At 33.5% G+C, this 16,708-nt stretch overlaps 2 protein-coding genes and 1 non-coding gene across 3 annotated transcripts; 2 read left to right on the top strand and 1 right to left on the bottom strand.

The window, feature by feature from the left end:
• The first annotated feature begins 3,878 nt into the window (after positions 1 to 3,878).
• On the top strand, positions 3,879 to 7,356 carry LOC117927786 (RNA polymerase sigma factor sigD, chloroplastic). Its single transcript, XM_034847467.1, is given in 6 exon segments — positions 3,879 to 4,394; positions 5,305 to 5,535; positions 5,609 to 5,749; positions 6,403 to 6,476; positions 6,478 to 6,601; positions 6,973 to 7,356. Coding segments are annotated over 6 exon segments (1,344 nt in total). The 5' UTR covers positions 3,879 to 3,899; the 3' UTR covers positions 7,252 to 7,356.
• Positions 7,357 to 8,495: 1,139 nt separating this feature from the next.
• Positions 8,496 to 8,567, top strand: TRNAG-UCC. Its single transcript has one exon. It is a non-coding gene; the product is annotated as a tRNA-Gly (tRNA).
• An 86-nt stretch (positions 8,568 to 8,653) lies between these two features.
• Positions 8,654 to 14,404, bottom strand: LOC117928134. Its single transcript, XM_034848002.1, has 5 exons — positions 14,042 to 14,404; positions 11,651 to 11,728; positions 10,551 to 10,650; positions 9,861 to 10,003; positions 8,654 to 8,967 (listed from the first exon to the last, which is right to left on the bottom strand). The coding sequence occupies exons 1-5, from the start codon at positions 14,228 to 14,230 to the stop codon at positions 8,758 to 8,760; spliced, it is 720 nt and encodes a 239-aa protein (XP_034703893.1). The 5' UTR covers positions 14,231 to 14,404; the 3' UTR covers positions 8,654 to 8,757.
• Between the last annotated feature and the right edge of the window lie 2,304 nt (positions 14,405 to 16,708).

Here is a 16,708-nt window from a genome sequence, read left to right as displayed (position 1 = left end):
ATTGAACTCCCCGTTGAATATTTGATATGTTCCTGGGTATTCAAACATTGTCAATCCGTACGCCTGATTGAAGGGGATTCCTCCTTACAATATAGCATCATTCAAGTGGAACCCGAGAACAACCCAATTGATCAAGGAATAAATACAACCATACAATGAATTCATCATCTTAGTCCTAAATTTTTCGATCCCCCTTATGTTTGTTTCCTGAGACAATCAAAACCCCATTTTCCCCTTAAAAATCCCACTACTATTCCCAAAAAATAAAAATATACATATAAAAAGAAAACCCCATTTGTCTATGGAAAAGAAACTTCGGAATAAGGAAAAAGAACAAAGTTAACTGTATAGTACCAACTCTCCATGAAGGCCTTATCATGGTGCAACAGAAACAGAGGACCAATTGAATGGTTTCCCATGACAATTAAAACCTCATTTTCCCCTTAAAAATCTAACTACTATTCACAAAAAAAAAAAAAAAAACCCATTTGTCTATGGAAAAGAAACTCCAGAAGAAGGAAAAAGAATAAAGCTAATTATATAGTACCAGCTCTCCATGAAGACCTTGTCATGGTGCAATAGAAACAAATGACCAATTGAATGGGTCCAACGTCGTACAATCTTGATTATATGTAAGATATGGTAAATTGGTAAGTTGATTTTTTTTTTAATTATTCACAACCAGCGTAAAACAAGGGTTGTGGCTAAAAAATGGTCAATTAGTTGGGTTAAATTTTAATTTTTTTTAATTTAAGGCTTGGGTTTGCTTGTACAAACATCTGGCATAAATGATGGGTTGAGGGGTATTTTTTATTTTACAAACACCTGGCATAAATGATGGGTTGAGGGGTATTTTTGAAAAAAAAAAATTGATAAGGGTAGTTTTGGGAAACAAAAAATGTAAAACTACTCGTACTTTTATAAGTAGTATAGTATAGATTATAAATCCTTATAAAGATATGTTTATTTTTTAAAAATACGGGAGGAGTGGGAGGTGAATTGGGTTTTAAAAAATATATATTTTTAAACACAACAAATTCAAGTACAAGAGAAGCAAATATAAAGAGATAGAATTAGAGAAATCAAACTCAAATTTTAAAGTGGTTTGGAACTTCCTTGCTAACGTCCACTCTCCTCAAGCTCCTAACCGAGTGAGAGTTCCACTAACTTGAAGTTTTAACCAAACTTCTAATCACCTTTACATTTGGATTCCGGCTCCAATGGACTCTTACACAATCTCTTCAAGATTCAACTCACTTGAAGACTTTAACACTCAATTAACAAGAATGAACTTCTCTCAACCTAACTTAATAATAGCTCAAATAAAAATCAAAGCGAGGATGACTCACAAAGGTGCACTAAAAGATATGCAAGTGAAGATTTAATGCACCAAGAAAGAAATGAGAGCTTTTAAGGCAATGACAAGTTGGTAGACAAATAAATGTAAGTTTTATCTTGCTCATAAATGAAGTGGAACTCTCTATTTATAGGTTTCTAACCTTGAAAGCCAAGAAAATAAAAAAGCAACCTCAACCGGTCGAGTTGGGGGTAGATCGGTTCACTAGCCGTTGGAGCATTTAATGTTTTGGCAGGTTACCGTTGCTTCGACCAGATCTCGATAGAAGTTAATCGAACCTCGATCGGAGGTTGACCAAGAAAAGAATTACCTCGACCGAGAAGGGAAGGCTACTGGAAGAAAGAAAGTGTTTCTGCACTCCTCGACCAAACCTTAATCGGGCAAAGGGAACTAGTCGACTGGTACCCTAGCCGGTTGGCCAATGCCTCGACCGGTTCACCATTTTGGGCCCAAAAACCTATTTTTTTATGTTATTTTCTCTTCTAACACTTAGGCAAGGTCTTTAGGTAAATTAATATGTCAATTTTGAAACGTTTTGCCTAAGGTACATTTGATAAAACTCAGGTTTCGATGAAACTGTAACTTTAAATAATAAATCGAGTTTTTCAAAGATGCATGAAATAATATGTAAAACCTAAGTACACCCATGCATTCATCTTATTTTTGTTTCCTATGATTAAAGGGCTTCCAAAAATCTTGATCTTGCATCCATTAGGTCTTTTGATGAATTTCCAAATTAATACTTTAAATTATTTATAATTCAAACTAATTAGTAACTTAACCATGGTTTGTTATCATCAAAACCTGATTTAGAGAGCCCTTGGGCTAACAAGAAGCAATCATGTTTATCTCCCTTGCCACACTGACGTTATAATTTTTGTAATTTTGTGTATAAGGCAAACACTTTCAAATATTAATTTTTTTTATAAATCCTTGATCACTCATGAACAAGTTCTTAACAATAATTGTCTTAAGAAAGATAAAAGGGTTTTAAAAAATAAGTAAATAAATAACCCTTTTTAAATTTGTTTTAATTAAAGGGTTAATTTATCATGCACCTCTTTAAGACGACTTAGTATAAATACATTAAGTCATTATTAACTTCAAATTTCATGAAATTAGCATTTCTATGGATGTATTGTGGTGTGAAACCAATAATGGATGGATGTATTTACATCCAACCTTAATGGATCTCAACAAAAAATTTAAATCAAATATTTAAAAAAAAATAAAAATAAAAAAGGAAACCGGGTAAAAACTCCTCCTTAAAAAGGGTCAAATAAAAAGAGTATACTCACTTTGTTACAAAAATATCTCATATGACAAAAAATAAAAATTCAATTTATTACGAGTTTGTTCAACTACTATTTTAAAAACACGGTTTTTTATTCTTTAGAAAAAAATTAGAAAACTACATTGGAAAATTATAAAACTATTTTCTGTTTCCTCTTTAAAAAGAAAATAGGGGCATATTTGATAATTGTTTTTAAAAACAATTTTTTATTTTATAGAGTAAAAAAATTGAAAAAAATGTTTGTCAACCAGAAAATCATTTTTGTTTTCTATTTTTAAGAATAGAAAATATGATGTTCTTCGAGACCATATTTTAATTATTTTCATTTTTTTTTACTTATTTTTAAAAACTATTTTAAAAAATAATTATACAAATATATATAATGATAAAAAATAAATCTCTAGACATAAAAAATATTTTTAAAACATATTTAAAAATATTAAAAACAAGTTAAAAACATTTTAAACTCTCAAACAAACTTTTGTTCTACAAAACATTACAGAACAATTTTCAAAAATTATTTTTTAGAATTGCTTTAAAAAACGATTACCAAACAGGGTTAGAGTGTTTTCAAATAACTTCTTTAAGATATTTTCAATGTTTTAGGGTTATTTTAAAAAATAATTATATAAACATGTAAAATGATTAAAAATAAAGCACTAAATATAAAATTTATTTGTAAAATATATTTAAAAATATATTAAAAACTTTTCAAGTTCCCAAACAGACTTTTGTTGGAACCTGACTTTTGTTTTACAAAGTATTATAAAACAGTTTTCAAAAACCATTTTAAAAAGTTGTTTTTCAAAACTGTTTTTTAAAACAATTACCAACTAGGACACACTATTTTTAGTTCTATATCAAATTCATTTGTGATTTTTTTATTTTTTTATTTTACTTGTTCTAAACTAGAAAAAAGTTTTAATATTATTATTAAACATATAATAGTTTTTCTTATATAAATTTAAAATTATATAATAAGTTTCTTTATAATATTCTTTCTGCTTCATTATTAAACCTTTTACTATGCTAATAGAACTAATTAAACAATATACACTGGAAATCAAGATAGGTACTCCTATCCATTTCTTCTGCAAATGACATCCACAAGTGAGCCAAGTGACAAACAAAGCCTTCAACTCCCCTTATCTTCTCCATTCCCGTATACCTGATAAATAAATAAATAATAACCCAAAAAACAAAAATATCTCTGCAACCAATAAAGAGAGAAAATGTATCTCCTACTGCATGGGCACAAAACAAAAAAGAGAAGAAAAATCCTACCCATATTCTCCCATGGCAATTGCCACTGCCATTGCCATATGCTCATCTCCAAGCCAGTACTCCCCAGCTCTATCCTCTTTCCAAACAACCCCATCCCTCAAAACTCTCAACCACCCTCCACTTCTCCTCCCTCCGTCTCCATCTTCCATCTTTGGGTTGGTTTCTGATGATGATGCAGTGGTGGCTGCAGCTGCGGCGGAGGCAGTGTTGCTGGCAAGTGCGGCGGTGGAGGCTGCTAGAGCTGCAGTGTGGGCGGCGGGTGAGGCTGGGGAGGAGGAGGGAGGTGGGTGCAGAGTCGTGAGGGTGAGGAGGAGGAGGAGGAAGAGGAGGAGAGGGGTGGAGGCTTTGGGAATGGTGGAGAAGTGGGATGGGGAGGAGGTGCATGAGGTCTCATTTGGAGCAGCAAGGTCTGGGGTCTTGACACCCAGAGAAGAGGCTGAGTTTTGTCTGTGCCTCAAGGTATTATATCCACTCTGTAATATGATGGAGTTTCTATTCCTATTGGCATCTAAGAACAACACTAATCTAAATTGTTAATAAATACTGTTTACACAAAGCCTGATGAGTTGAACTTTTGGGTATGATATTGATTTGCATGATATTTTGAGCTCCTCTACACATGGATATAACAAATGGGGGAACATTGAGATGATGAATTCGAGACCAAGATTGTTAAAAATCAGAATTGGAAAGGGACGATTTGCTATGTCTGTAATGTTTGATTTCCTTCAATTTGAACCATCTGGGATCTGCTGTGCTAATTTTCATGTTGATAATCGCCGGATTAGCATCAGTGCCACATTCACCTCTGTTTCTGTTCTGCAACTTTCTTTGTCAGTTCATCCATTTCCCTGTTCTTATTCAAGCTTTTCTCAGTTATGAACAGATTTTGCAATGCCATAGGGAGAAGAGGACATGACACTCTTGAAACAACCATTTGTTTCATGCTTCCTAATCTCAATCTATGGGCAATGCCCTCGTCAATCCATCCAACTTAGGTGGTGTTTGTTTTTTTGGCTTTTTGCCGAAAGCAATTTAGTTTTAAAATTTAGGTTGTTTGTTTTTCTACTTTTTCATGATTTATTATAAACTTTTTACTAAATAGAAAAAGTCAAAATATATGACTTTTTCTAAATAGAAAAAATAACATATTGATTTTTTTAACTTTTTAATACTTAATAGAAATAAAATACTATAAAAACAAACAACATAATATTTAATACTACTAAGCATTAAGGTTCTATTTAGAATTAAGTAAAAAAACAAACACCACCTTAGTTTTGTTCTGTTTTTGAAAGCAAGTTGTTCTTGTCTTGCTCTATTCCAAGTCTATATTTTGTTTTATTGTGGGGTTTATGCAAATGAACAGGAAGGAGCAGGGCTGGAGGCAGCTAGAAGGAGAATTGCAGAAACTAGAGAGCATGAACCCACCTCAAATCAATGGGCCAAGGCTGTAGGGATCAAGAGGAGTAGTTTGGACAAGATGTTATGCAATGGGAGGGAATCACGAGAAAGGATCAATCAAAGTTACAGGAGACTTGTTGTCTCTATCGCGGCCCGTTATCAGGGCAAAGGATTAAGCTTGCAAGACCTCATTCAGGTAACTACACATATTTCCTTTTCATCTTGCTTCCCAATCTATGTCAAAAGTTGACAATCTTTCATTGTTGCAGGAAGGTAGCATTGGGCTTTTACGTGGGGCTGAGAGATTTGATCCTGATAGAGGGTATAAGCTTTCAACATATGTGTATTGGTGGATCAGACAAGCTATAGTCAGAGCCATAGCAAATAAGTCTAGAATTATCAGATTACCGGTAAGACACTGTACTAAGTACTTTGTTCTCAAATTGTGCTAGTGCCTTTCTACTTAAAGGCCTCTCCCCTTTTAGGGGATGTCACACCTAGAAATATTTCTAATATTCGAGCTAGAGTTTCAATTTTCCTGGAGTAGCTCAACATGTACAACTTAAACAGGTGGAGGAAACGGAGTTGGTATCTCATTTTCAGCTCTAGGGCTTTCTTTTGACATTTTTGAGCAGAAATAGACCAGATTGGTAGTCAGGAGTATAAATTTCATTCTGTATTTTGGGATTTTCATATGTTAGGTTCTCACTAACTTTCGTCTAGCAATACATTAACTTCATGCACCATGGAAAATTATTCCAGCCTCTCCATGGTTCATCTTCTGCTTTTTTCCCTTCTGTTTTATGCAGCTAGAACATATACCTATATGCATCAAAATATGTAATGATTTTTCATATGGATGAAATCAATTAGACTTTCTTGTTGATTCATTCACTTCATGCTGAAATTCATATGAAAATTTGTCCCTTTTTTCCTTTGCTCCTGCCCTCTTCCCCATCTTTTTGTCTGCCTTCTCCAAGTTAAAAGAATGGATTTAGTGTAAGAAGTGTTTTGGGAGGTAAACCGGTAATTAGTGAATGTTTGGTTAGCTTGTCATGTGTAGGGGAGCATATGTGAGATGGTGGCAAAGATTGCAGAGGCCAGGACTGTGTTGAGCAGAAGATTAAGGCGATTGCCACTATGATGAGATTGCAGAATTCATTGATGTGAATGTTTCAACTGTGAGACTTGTTTCTGAAAGGAGCAGAACCCCAATTTCAGTGGATCAAGCAGTAACTAGCCAAGGTTGCATGACACTACAGGTTATTTTCTTGAACTTCCAATCCTTTCTCATCTCATTCAGGGCAGCAGCAGAATGAACTAAACTGAAAGTATTACAATCTGCCCTCAATGGTGTAGACATTGTCTGCTCTAACCTTAAAGGGCTCTCACATCTTTAAACACATCTACAAGGTTAAGAGAAACTCATACATGTATAGCATAGAAAGTTCTTGGAGCTATATTTGTATGGACTTCTTATAACCTTGTAAACGCATTTTAAAACCAGAGGATCTTTTGTACACAGAGTGAACAATATGTACATGATTGGGAGCAGGTTACAAAAAGGTTGGGGTATCAGTAATTTGGTTCTGTTAACAGATCATGGTTTTGTTGAATCTGCAATATGCTGCAGGAAATCATACCAGGTCCAGATGAAACAACTCCAGAAAATATGGTGAAGAGACAGCTGATGAAGCAGGAGGTGGAAAGAGCTCTGAACACACTCTGTGAAAGAGAAGCATACATTCTGAGACTGTACTTTGGACTCAATGGAGAGACCCCTCTGTCCTTTGAGGAGATAGGCAGACTAATGAAGCTTTCAAGGGAGAGGGTTAGACAAATCAACTCCATTGCACTATCAAAATTGAGACAGACAAGTGTTGTAGACTATCTCAAACTGTATATGATGTAGATGTTCTTTCATTGACAGACAAAATGTAAAGATGAAAAGATTGATTAAAAGAAAATTTTTGTTAAGTGAACTATCATGAAGTAGTAACCTTCCTATTCCCAGTGACCCATTCCACATGCATGTCAGAAAGTGTATCAAATGCCTGTTTGATTCATACTTCTTTCTGCAGTTGAATATTCTACAGGAAAATATTTCATATATATTGTTAATTTTCTATAAAAATCAGTTTTTATTTTATAAATAAAGTTGCTATACTTGTTCAGAGACAAAAGGTTATATTGTAGAGGTGATCAAATGAAGTTTATATTGAATACATAGAGATACGAGAAAAGATAATATGAAATGATCATCTCTCATCCATATACGTAATCATGATCGTTTTAATCATGTTATATCATAGTGTATTTTTATGTGTTAATTGATTTTATTAGTTGGATGTCACATGACCTATGATATTGTAATTCCTTAATGAATTCTTTGACTGATTGATTTTAATGTTACTTGTATATATACTTTTGATAAATGGCGTTAAGCTCAATCTAGAAAAATAATAAGAGAGAGATTATGATTAAAATCGAGGGACATAAAATTCGAGACTTCCAGAGACGAGAGCTTTTATATGTATCGTGTTAAGGATGAAAATATCATAAATTCATATAATATCAATAGTTGGATACTATGGGAATATAAAATAAAATTAAAGAAAAAAGTTTAAATAAAATAAAAAATTGTCAATATTTATACAAAGATGGAAAACAATCTTACAAAAAAAAAAAAAAAGATAAAACAAATAATTTACATATATTAAAACTATTTTTTAAAAAGAAAACTATAAATTACATACTAAAACACACAAATATTAATATTTGAAAATTACTTTAAAGCTTAAGACTATGTTTGATTTTTGAAAAATATAAGAAAATAAAATAAAGAAAAATAAAAAATATATTTAAAATTCATAAATTATTTTTATATGTTATTTCAAATTCATTTTACTTTTTTTTATATATATAAAAATCAAATAATCTGAAAATAAATTAATTTTTTACTTAATAATATTTTATTTTCTTTTTTATCTTCTCAGTAAAACTAAAACCAAACATAGTATAACTCATCATCCAATCAACTGATTTCATGACCATTCTAACAACATATTCTTGTGAGGCTTTACTTCAATATAAATCAATCGCAAAACTTCAGTTCCAAGTGATATCATTCAATTCATGGATGCTACAAAACATCAAGCGTTTGTAGTCCAACGGTTAGGATAATTGCCTTCCAAGCAATAGACCCGGGTTCGACTCCCGGCAAACGCAATAACACCCAGCTTTTTGCTTACACAAATGTGCATTTGATTTTTGGCCAATTGTAATCTAACAAGATAATCCAACTGAACAATCTAGGAGAATAAACGACTTTTTATTATACAAATATCTACAACAATGAATCAGTAATCCAGTATCACATTGTTTGCAGTAATACGTTTTGTTGGCGGTAACTGGTTTTCTATTCAGCCTTGTGCAGATTATTGAGAATGTACAAGGAAGCCGACGATAGGAAAATGCATACAGAATAACTCAGTAGATCCATGCCAGTGGCTATTGTCACCATTTTGCTCCTCTCAAACATTTTTACCAGAAGAATCATCACTATAACGTGTCCTACTTTTGTTTTTAATTCATCGAGTGAGCTGATTTTCATCCATTTTGGCCTCTCCTGCAAACCAATAGAAAAAAATGGGTCGTTGTCAGTAAACTTACAGAGCATAGTCGGAAAAGAACAGATAAGAAACATAGTAATATAGTATAGAGAACGTTTTTAATACAGAGATTTGATAGCCTTGTACGAAATTGTTCTATTCGCCCATCTAATCGTTGCTTAGGCACAGTAGAAATATTTATAATGGGGTCCAATATTTCAGCATAAAAGTTGGAAGGGAGAAAATTGATGGATTGTAAGAGGTGATGGCTTATACACAGTTTGCAGGAGCATTCAGTTAAACAAGGCATAGCTTTTATTTAAACCCAAGGTAAGATGAGAAAAGGCAAGAATGGTTCTTCGAAACTCTTGTGAAAACTACAAATTTAACAGTTAATGATCAATGAATGGCCCACTGACGGAAGAAATGTTTACCATATTTCAAACATGTGCAATGGAGACCAGTAAATGCACCAGTATGGAAGACTGACCTTTCACTAAAGTTGAACGAGCTTGAAGGATAAGAGGTAGATGATAAAGAGAATGGATGGGGGCAGTCAGAAAGATATGATAGTTGTTAAGATAATGGAGGTCATGGCCCTTCATATGGCCGAATGGTGAAGAAGGATTCAAGCAGCCAACCCCAAACAATCAGGATTTTCTGTTCATGCTTTTTGAGATGGATTTTTAGAATCGACATTCCAAACAAAACTGTAGGAGAGCTGGGTTAGTTGGGTGAGCTGCCTCATCCTATTGGGACAGGTTTGATAGTTTCATTATCAGTGCACTGTGGGCTTGGGTTTATATAATGCTAATTTGGTTGTGTACATGAAACTTATAATCAAGAAATGATGTATAATTTAATTTTCTGAGAATGCAAAAAGTATAGCATTAAATGAAATTATTATTACCTTCAAAGCAAACATCCCGAATAAGGAAGATCCTTTGAGAGCACGATCCACACTGGGAGGAACATCAGGAGGCACATTGCTTATGAACAATCCATACAAGCCCATGCCAAATATTAACATGACGGTCCCAGCAAGATAGACATCTGCATTGAGTAGATATTTCAATATCATTCTCTTGGAAAGTTACAATGTTGGAACAATCAATATGGAGCTTTTAACCTTGTCCCATGAAGGTTTAAATTGCCAGTAGAGGAGTCCTCCCATGTCAAAACTTAAGAAAAGAGATGACTTCGTATATGGAAAGCCACATGGATTGTTGCCTAAAGATGCATAAAACAGTAGTTTTTCTCTAATCTTGTTTTATCAGAGGAATATGAAAACTTTTCCACTACATTAGGCAGATGCTCTAAGACAAACATGCCCAGAATTAACATGGGAAAGTAAAATAGCAGTCTTACAGGAAGAGTGTATGAATGTTAACTGGTGGACCTAATCATTATGATTCTCATAGAATATAGTGGTGTCTAATTCATTCTTGCAGTTATTCCTCCCAGTTGAATGCTGACACGGTCATCTAAGGGTGAAATTTTGATAAAATATGATTCTTACAGGTGCTTTTCAAGAAAATCCAGGACAATTTAATAAAATATTTCTTTAACCAGTTGAAAGAAAATTTTTTGATGAGCTTACCAATAGCTTCAACTAGTCGGAGTACCATCTTTCCTGTGTGAATACCTTTGACACAGCTTGTCCAATAAACTTTGTATGCATCAACAATGTAAACACAACCCTATCAATAAAAGGAAATCAGTGTAGTAGGATTAAACCCATGAACCAGACATATATACATTCTCTGTAAACATATCAACATACAGTAGATTTAGATTATTTCCAGAAAATGATCTAGTACAGTGCTGCAGTTGCACATTTTTAGCATAACACACTCGTATTGCCAATATAACCCCTCTTGAAAACAAAATAAGCTTGTGTAATAAACATGTTTAACTTTAGCAAATACCCATTTGTGAAAACTAGAACAAGCAGGGAGTTCCAAACATTAGTGCATAAATTAAACATGAATGACCATTCAAATTGAGGAGAATGTCATAGATAAGGCAACTCAGTTCAACTCCACCAAGCATGATACTTTGCTTGACCCTTTTTGATTGGTAAATTCAATTGCATTAACTGGAAAAGAAAAAGACAGTCAAAAAGTGCATGCAAAGTACACTAGGACAAACGACTTGCCCACAGAAACCAGAAACACACTTGCCAACAGAAACCACAAACAATAGCAGCAGTCCGACTTATAATTCAGAAACAGGTCAATGACGTTTTTTTAAAACAAATGACAGAAGAGATTACTTAATACAATGTCTGGAAATAACTTGGCATCTGCTAGCTGCATGAACTGATACGTTGACAAGTACTTCATTGATCTCAATTTTCATGTTTTTTCAGTTTAACATTTAAAAAGTATTCATAAAAAACAGATAGATTAATAAAAGGAGAATTGACATCTAAGGCGAGACTTTACAGCCAATCCTAAATGGAAGAACACTCCTTTATTGAGCATACATCCAGACAACAGCCAGTCTTGTCATAATAAAATACTCTACTTCTACCACCATCAGCATCATGTAACAAAAAGTTTAATAGCAAATAAACATTCATAAATAGCTTACAAGGCAAAGACAAAATATCCAAACAAAACCCATATCCTTTTCTTCCTTCTAATAGATTAGAAAAAAAAAAAAAACAGAACAGATGCAAGGTAAGTGGAAACTTACATTCAGAAAGCACAGCAATGAACCGGCCAATGAGCCCCCAACAGCAAGAAGTGCCAAGAAGCGGAAGTCAAAAATTACCTGCCAATAATGAAAAAACAGTACATGCTTTTACTGGAATAGAAACTGCGTAAAAGAATCAAAAAAAGAAAAACAGAAAATGTCAAAGCATTGATCTGAGCTTTATAAACCAATAACCACAAACAATTTAATTCTAAAGTGCAACAATACTCATAAGGACATTATAGTTATATTAGAGTTACTCATGAACTCAGTGAGTGAGAGCAGTCATTTCTGAGAAAAAAAGAGAAAAAAAAAATTCCATTTGAAGCCTCAAACAACTTTGAAGCCCTAGGTTTTTGTAGTCATATGCTAAATTAGCAAGCAAGAAATATAGAATATTACATTTAGATCTAGCAAGTTATGATTGTGAAACATTCTGCCTGTAAAAACAAGAAAAGAAAAGGAAGAGCTAACATCAAAACAATAATAAATAGATGGTCACCAATAAGGCTATTAAAAGCAAGAAAAAAAATTCCACAAGCAAAGAAAAGGGGCACATTTCCCTTTAGAAATGGCATGTGGAACTCAAGTATAGTTGACAGATTCTAACTATCCTCTCTTTTTCTATGTACTCTCAAATGCTACAGATTCACAATATATTGGACAAGAACCAGACAATAAACTAAAAAAAAACTATGCCATTGTGACAAATTCACCAGCCATGACTTTAGAAGCAAACTTGGGATTAGTTATTAATGAGTTCCCATATCGGGTAGGAAAAGTTACTGACAATATGGATATAGTGGACTCCTCTTAACTACATTGACACATTTTAAAGCCTTTTGAGTCTTAGTTCACTATGGATAATTTCTACATGAAAGAGGGTAGGCCATTACGAATGGTAGGAACCCATTGAAAGTCTAAGTGAGTGTTTTTTAACTACCTTGCAATGCTATGGAACTTGATAAGAAGCCTGCCAAGGGGTGATGACTTTTAAAGTTGTGTGATCCATGAGCCCAAAATATAAAAGTCATGCAGGCCATAACCCAAAGTGGATAATATCAACCTAGGGGAACAAGTCATTACAAAGGTTATCAAAGCCAATTCCCAAATTTCACCCCATGACTTCCACATAATATAATCAATTCCTAACTCTCACCTTAAGTGGGTCCGATGTGGTAAGCATAAAAATCATGCAAGAATGGGCCCGAAGTGAATAATGTCAACACAAAGGAATGTGTCATTACAAATGATATTCGAGTCAATTTCTAATTCCCACCCAGAGTGGGGATCTATCTAGCCCTGCAAGGGTTTTGACCCACAATCCCATCAGAAGTGATAAGGACGTCATGCTTGAATGGGGCTCAAAGCATATATCAAACATGATGAGGATATCGTACTTGCATAGGACCAAAGCGGGTAATACCTATATGAGGCAACATGTCATTACAAATCATAGCATAGTTGATTCCGACTGTTTATATGGCCCAACAAGGAATGTCTCTATTGTGTTTACACATGGTGATTGTAAAATCTCACATCAATCCCACATGGGCTCGGGATTAAAGTTCCCGATACTCCTCTGCAATACCATGGGCAATGATAATTGATAAGGGCATGTTTGCATGAGGGGTGGTTGTGACATCCAATATCAATCCCGCATTGGATAGGGAGAAAGGTTCATGATATATGTAGTGAGATTCTCTTAATTATTATGCTGATGAATTTTGAGCCGAGTGTTTTGCCCTAGAGACACCATCCGAATGGGCCCTTTTGTCCTAAAGACAACATCTACATGGAAAGGAACAGTCGTTAATTCAAGGAAAAATCTTTCCACCTGAATCTAAACTTTTCCAGATGCTCGCTCCACAGCAGGTTTGGATAGCCCAAATGATTGAGTAGCCTATCCCAAGAAGTCAAAATATGAAGTTTTGTTGATTTGAATCCATTATTTGGTCCTAAGTCGCTGAATCTTTCTGAATTTTCCACAGTAATTAGTCCAAATATCCCAAAATTTTAGTTCATTTGGCTGAACTGCTAGGGAGTGATGATGACAAAAACTTTAATTTGATTTAGGAGGGTCACCTGTATCTCAATTCATAGATTCTAAAGAATGGATTACTTAACAAGAAGCAAACCCATAACTGAAAACATTAGAAATGCTTAACCCTCGAATCTTACTACGAGAAAATGGAACATAAACAGCAATGACCAAACGCTCACTTTCAGATAATAAACGAAGCTAAAACCGAAGAAAAATCAAACCAATTCTTGAAAAAACAAAGCAATAAGAGCTCTTCAAACTATCAAATTTCTATAAACGCAATAAATAAATAAAAAAAATTCCACAACTGCAACAAACTAGCTGAAAAGAATAGTCCTTGAAATTACCCTTTCAATGGATGACTCAGAGGAACGAACAAACCGAACAACTGGGCTGGCCTTGGGGTCAGGGAGGGCATAGTTGAAGGTGGAATTGAGGGGTCTAGAGGACTCAACAAGGGGCTTTGATGGTGGGTTCGAAGACAAGATGGTTTCAGTAGGAGGAGATGGTGGCGGCGGGCGGCGGTGATGATTCATGAGATGATGAGCTCACGGAAGCGAGACAAGGCGAAAATCGCCTGTGATTTGTGGGAGGACGAAGACGAGACAGGGAGAGCGACAGTGGAGTGTAGGACATTGCAGCGAAGAGGGCCATCGCAGAGGGAACTGAGAGAGAAAAGGACAAAACAAAATGAAGAAAGCGTGGTGTGAGCCTGTGAGGAGTCTGAGGACTGACATAGTGACATATGAGGTCAATGTTTTGTGTGTGGAGCCCACGGTTGCTCATCACGCGGGTAAATTAACGGTCTGGTTTAATCGCATAGCTCACAATTCTGAGTCCGAAAATCATTTTAAATACTTTCTTATTTATTATGCTCGTATATAAAAAACAAAATATATCAATTATAAATTTCACAAATTAATTTTTTTAACCGTTGATTTGGTTAATATATATATATATATATAATTATTTCCATATATTTATATTTCTTCTGTCATATTTTCTTAAGATTAATTTTGATGATTATAGTGCAAAAAATTAAATTTTAGGAGGATTTATTTTCAATAAGATGGATTACTTGGAGGATAATGTTGAAGGTCCATTGGAGCCGAATAATCTAATTATGAGAAGTTTAAGGTTATGTTTAGTTCCCTAAAAAAAATAAATTTTTTGTATTTAATTTTATAATAAAAAATAAAAAAATCAAATATAATTAAAATTTGTAAAAATTTATATATTTTTAAATTGTTAATCTTTATATAATAAATGAAAATAAATAAAATAAGTTTAAATAAACATGTAAAAATAATTTATTGATTTTAAACTTATTTTTTATTTTATTTTACTTTTCTTCTCTTTTTTCTTTGAAATAATGAATGAAAACAAAATTAAAGTAAATAAATTTAATTTAAGTTGCTACTTCAAACTTATTTAAAATTTTTTTATATAAAGATAAAATAATTTAAAAATATATAGATTTTAACTAATTTTAATTATATTTGATTTTTTATTTATTTATATTTTCACTTTCCTTGTTATTTTTTTCTTTATTACTTTTTAGAATAAATATAATCTGACTTGTTTGGTTTCTGAAAATTTAAGAGAAAATATGTTAAGGAAAGAAAAAATAAAAGAAAAAAAAAATTCAAAATCAATAATTATTTTATATGTTTCTTCAAATTCATTTAACTTATTTTTCTCCATTATATAAATATTAAATGATTTTAAAATACATAAATTTCTAACTAATTTAAGTAATATTTTATTTTCTTTCATATTTTTTATATTAAAATTAAATAGAAGAAAACTATTTTTTTTTTAACATTTTTTTCTTCCCTTAGCATTTTCCTAAAGCCAAACATAACATAAAGGTTTTGAATTGAAAACGAATATCATTGTATGACTTTATTAATTGGTTGGATCCTTAAATCAAGGGAGGGAGTCATTTTCTGTTTTTCCTTCCATTTTTTGGCCATCTTTCGATAGCCATTGTATATATCTTGTATACTTTTTCTATACCCGTGATATGTATTTGGAGGATAGATTTTAATAATATATATTTATATATTTTTCTTAATTTCTTATTTTTATTTTTAATGTGAAAGCACTTTTAGATTTAGCATGCCCATATTATTAGTTGTAAGACAAATGATAGAATTGAAAAGAATGGTTTGGGCTCTGTTCTCAGAAGAAACAATGATAGTATTTATAAGTAGAGAAAAGGCTACAGATTATAGATGGGAGATCCTCCCAATTAGAAGATGTTATCAGAGGAAGGTAAAAGAAAGAATGACAACAACAAAAAATAGACACCAACCCAAGGCCCACAGCACAAATATCCAAGTCCACCACTGAAACACAGAACAAGGGTGAAGGTGAAGACAAGATGAAAGGCATTTGGCTTCAAGGGGAGATATGATCTATTGGTGAACCTATCAGCTTCCTGATTGGTTACTCTAGACTTTCAACAGAAGGAGCATCTCATGTCTCTAGACAGCTTCTCTATCCTTTTCAACCAATGGTTATGTCTCCATAAACAACCCTTCTTTTATTTGTGGCAGGTCGATTTTACATCTCAAACTTGCATGGCATATTGCTGTTGAATTGAAACCCACAAATTTGATTTTGGCATTATGGTCATCCCCCTCTTATGTGCTCACAAATTTTTTGTAACTTATTTCATTTTCTGCCAGGTTTAGCCCTGAAGCTCTAAACTGGCTGTTCATCAAGGGATTGGTTGGCTGGTTTTTGCAAGTCTCACTGCTGAAAGTATCATTGCTTTCATTGGGTAGTGGGGAGGCACCCTTTCTGGACATTGTGGCATAGCAGGGTACACTTTCACAGGGACGTGCTTGGCTATCCTTAGGAGGGATCATGTGGAGCTACTCATATTGTTTCTTGATGCCCTGGGCATGGCTAGGCATGGGAATATTCTTGGTAAAGACAATGAAGAGAGTCCTCTTTGCAGAGGTGAGGAGTTACGTTTCCAGCAAGCATCACTATCTCTTGCTCCT

The sequence above is a fragment of the Vitis riparia genome, chromosome 13 (assembly GCF_004353265.1).
Source record: "Vitis riparia cultivar Riparia Gloire de Montpellier isolate 1030 chromosome 13, EGFV_Vit.rip_1.0, whole genome shotgun sequence".
NCBI lineage: Eukaryota > Viridiplantae > Streptophyta > Magnoliopsida > Vitales > Vitaceae > Vitis > Vitis riparia.
This window is presented reverse-complemented; position numbering and strand designations above follow the sequence as displayed.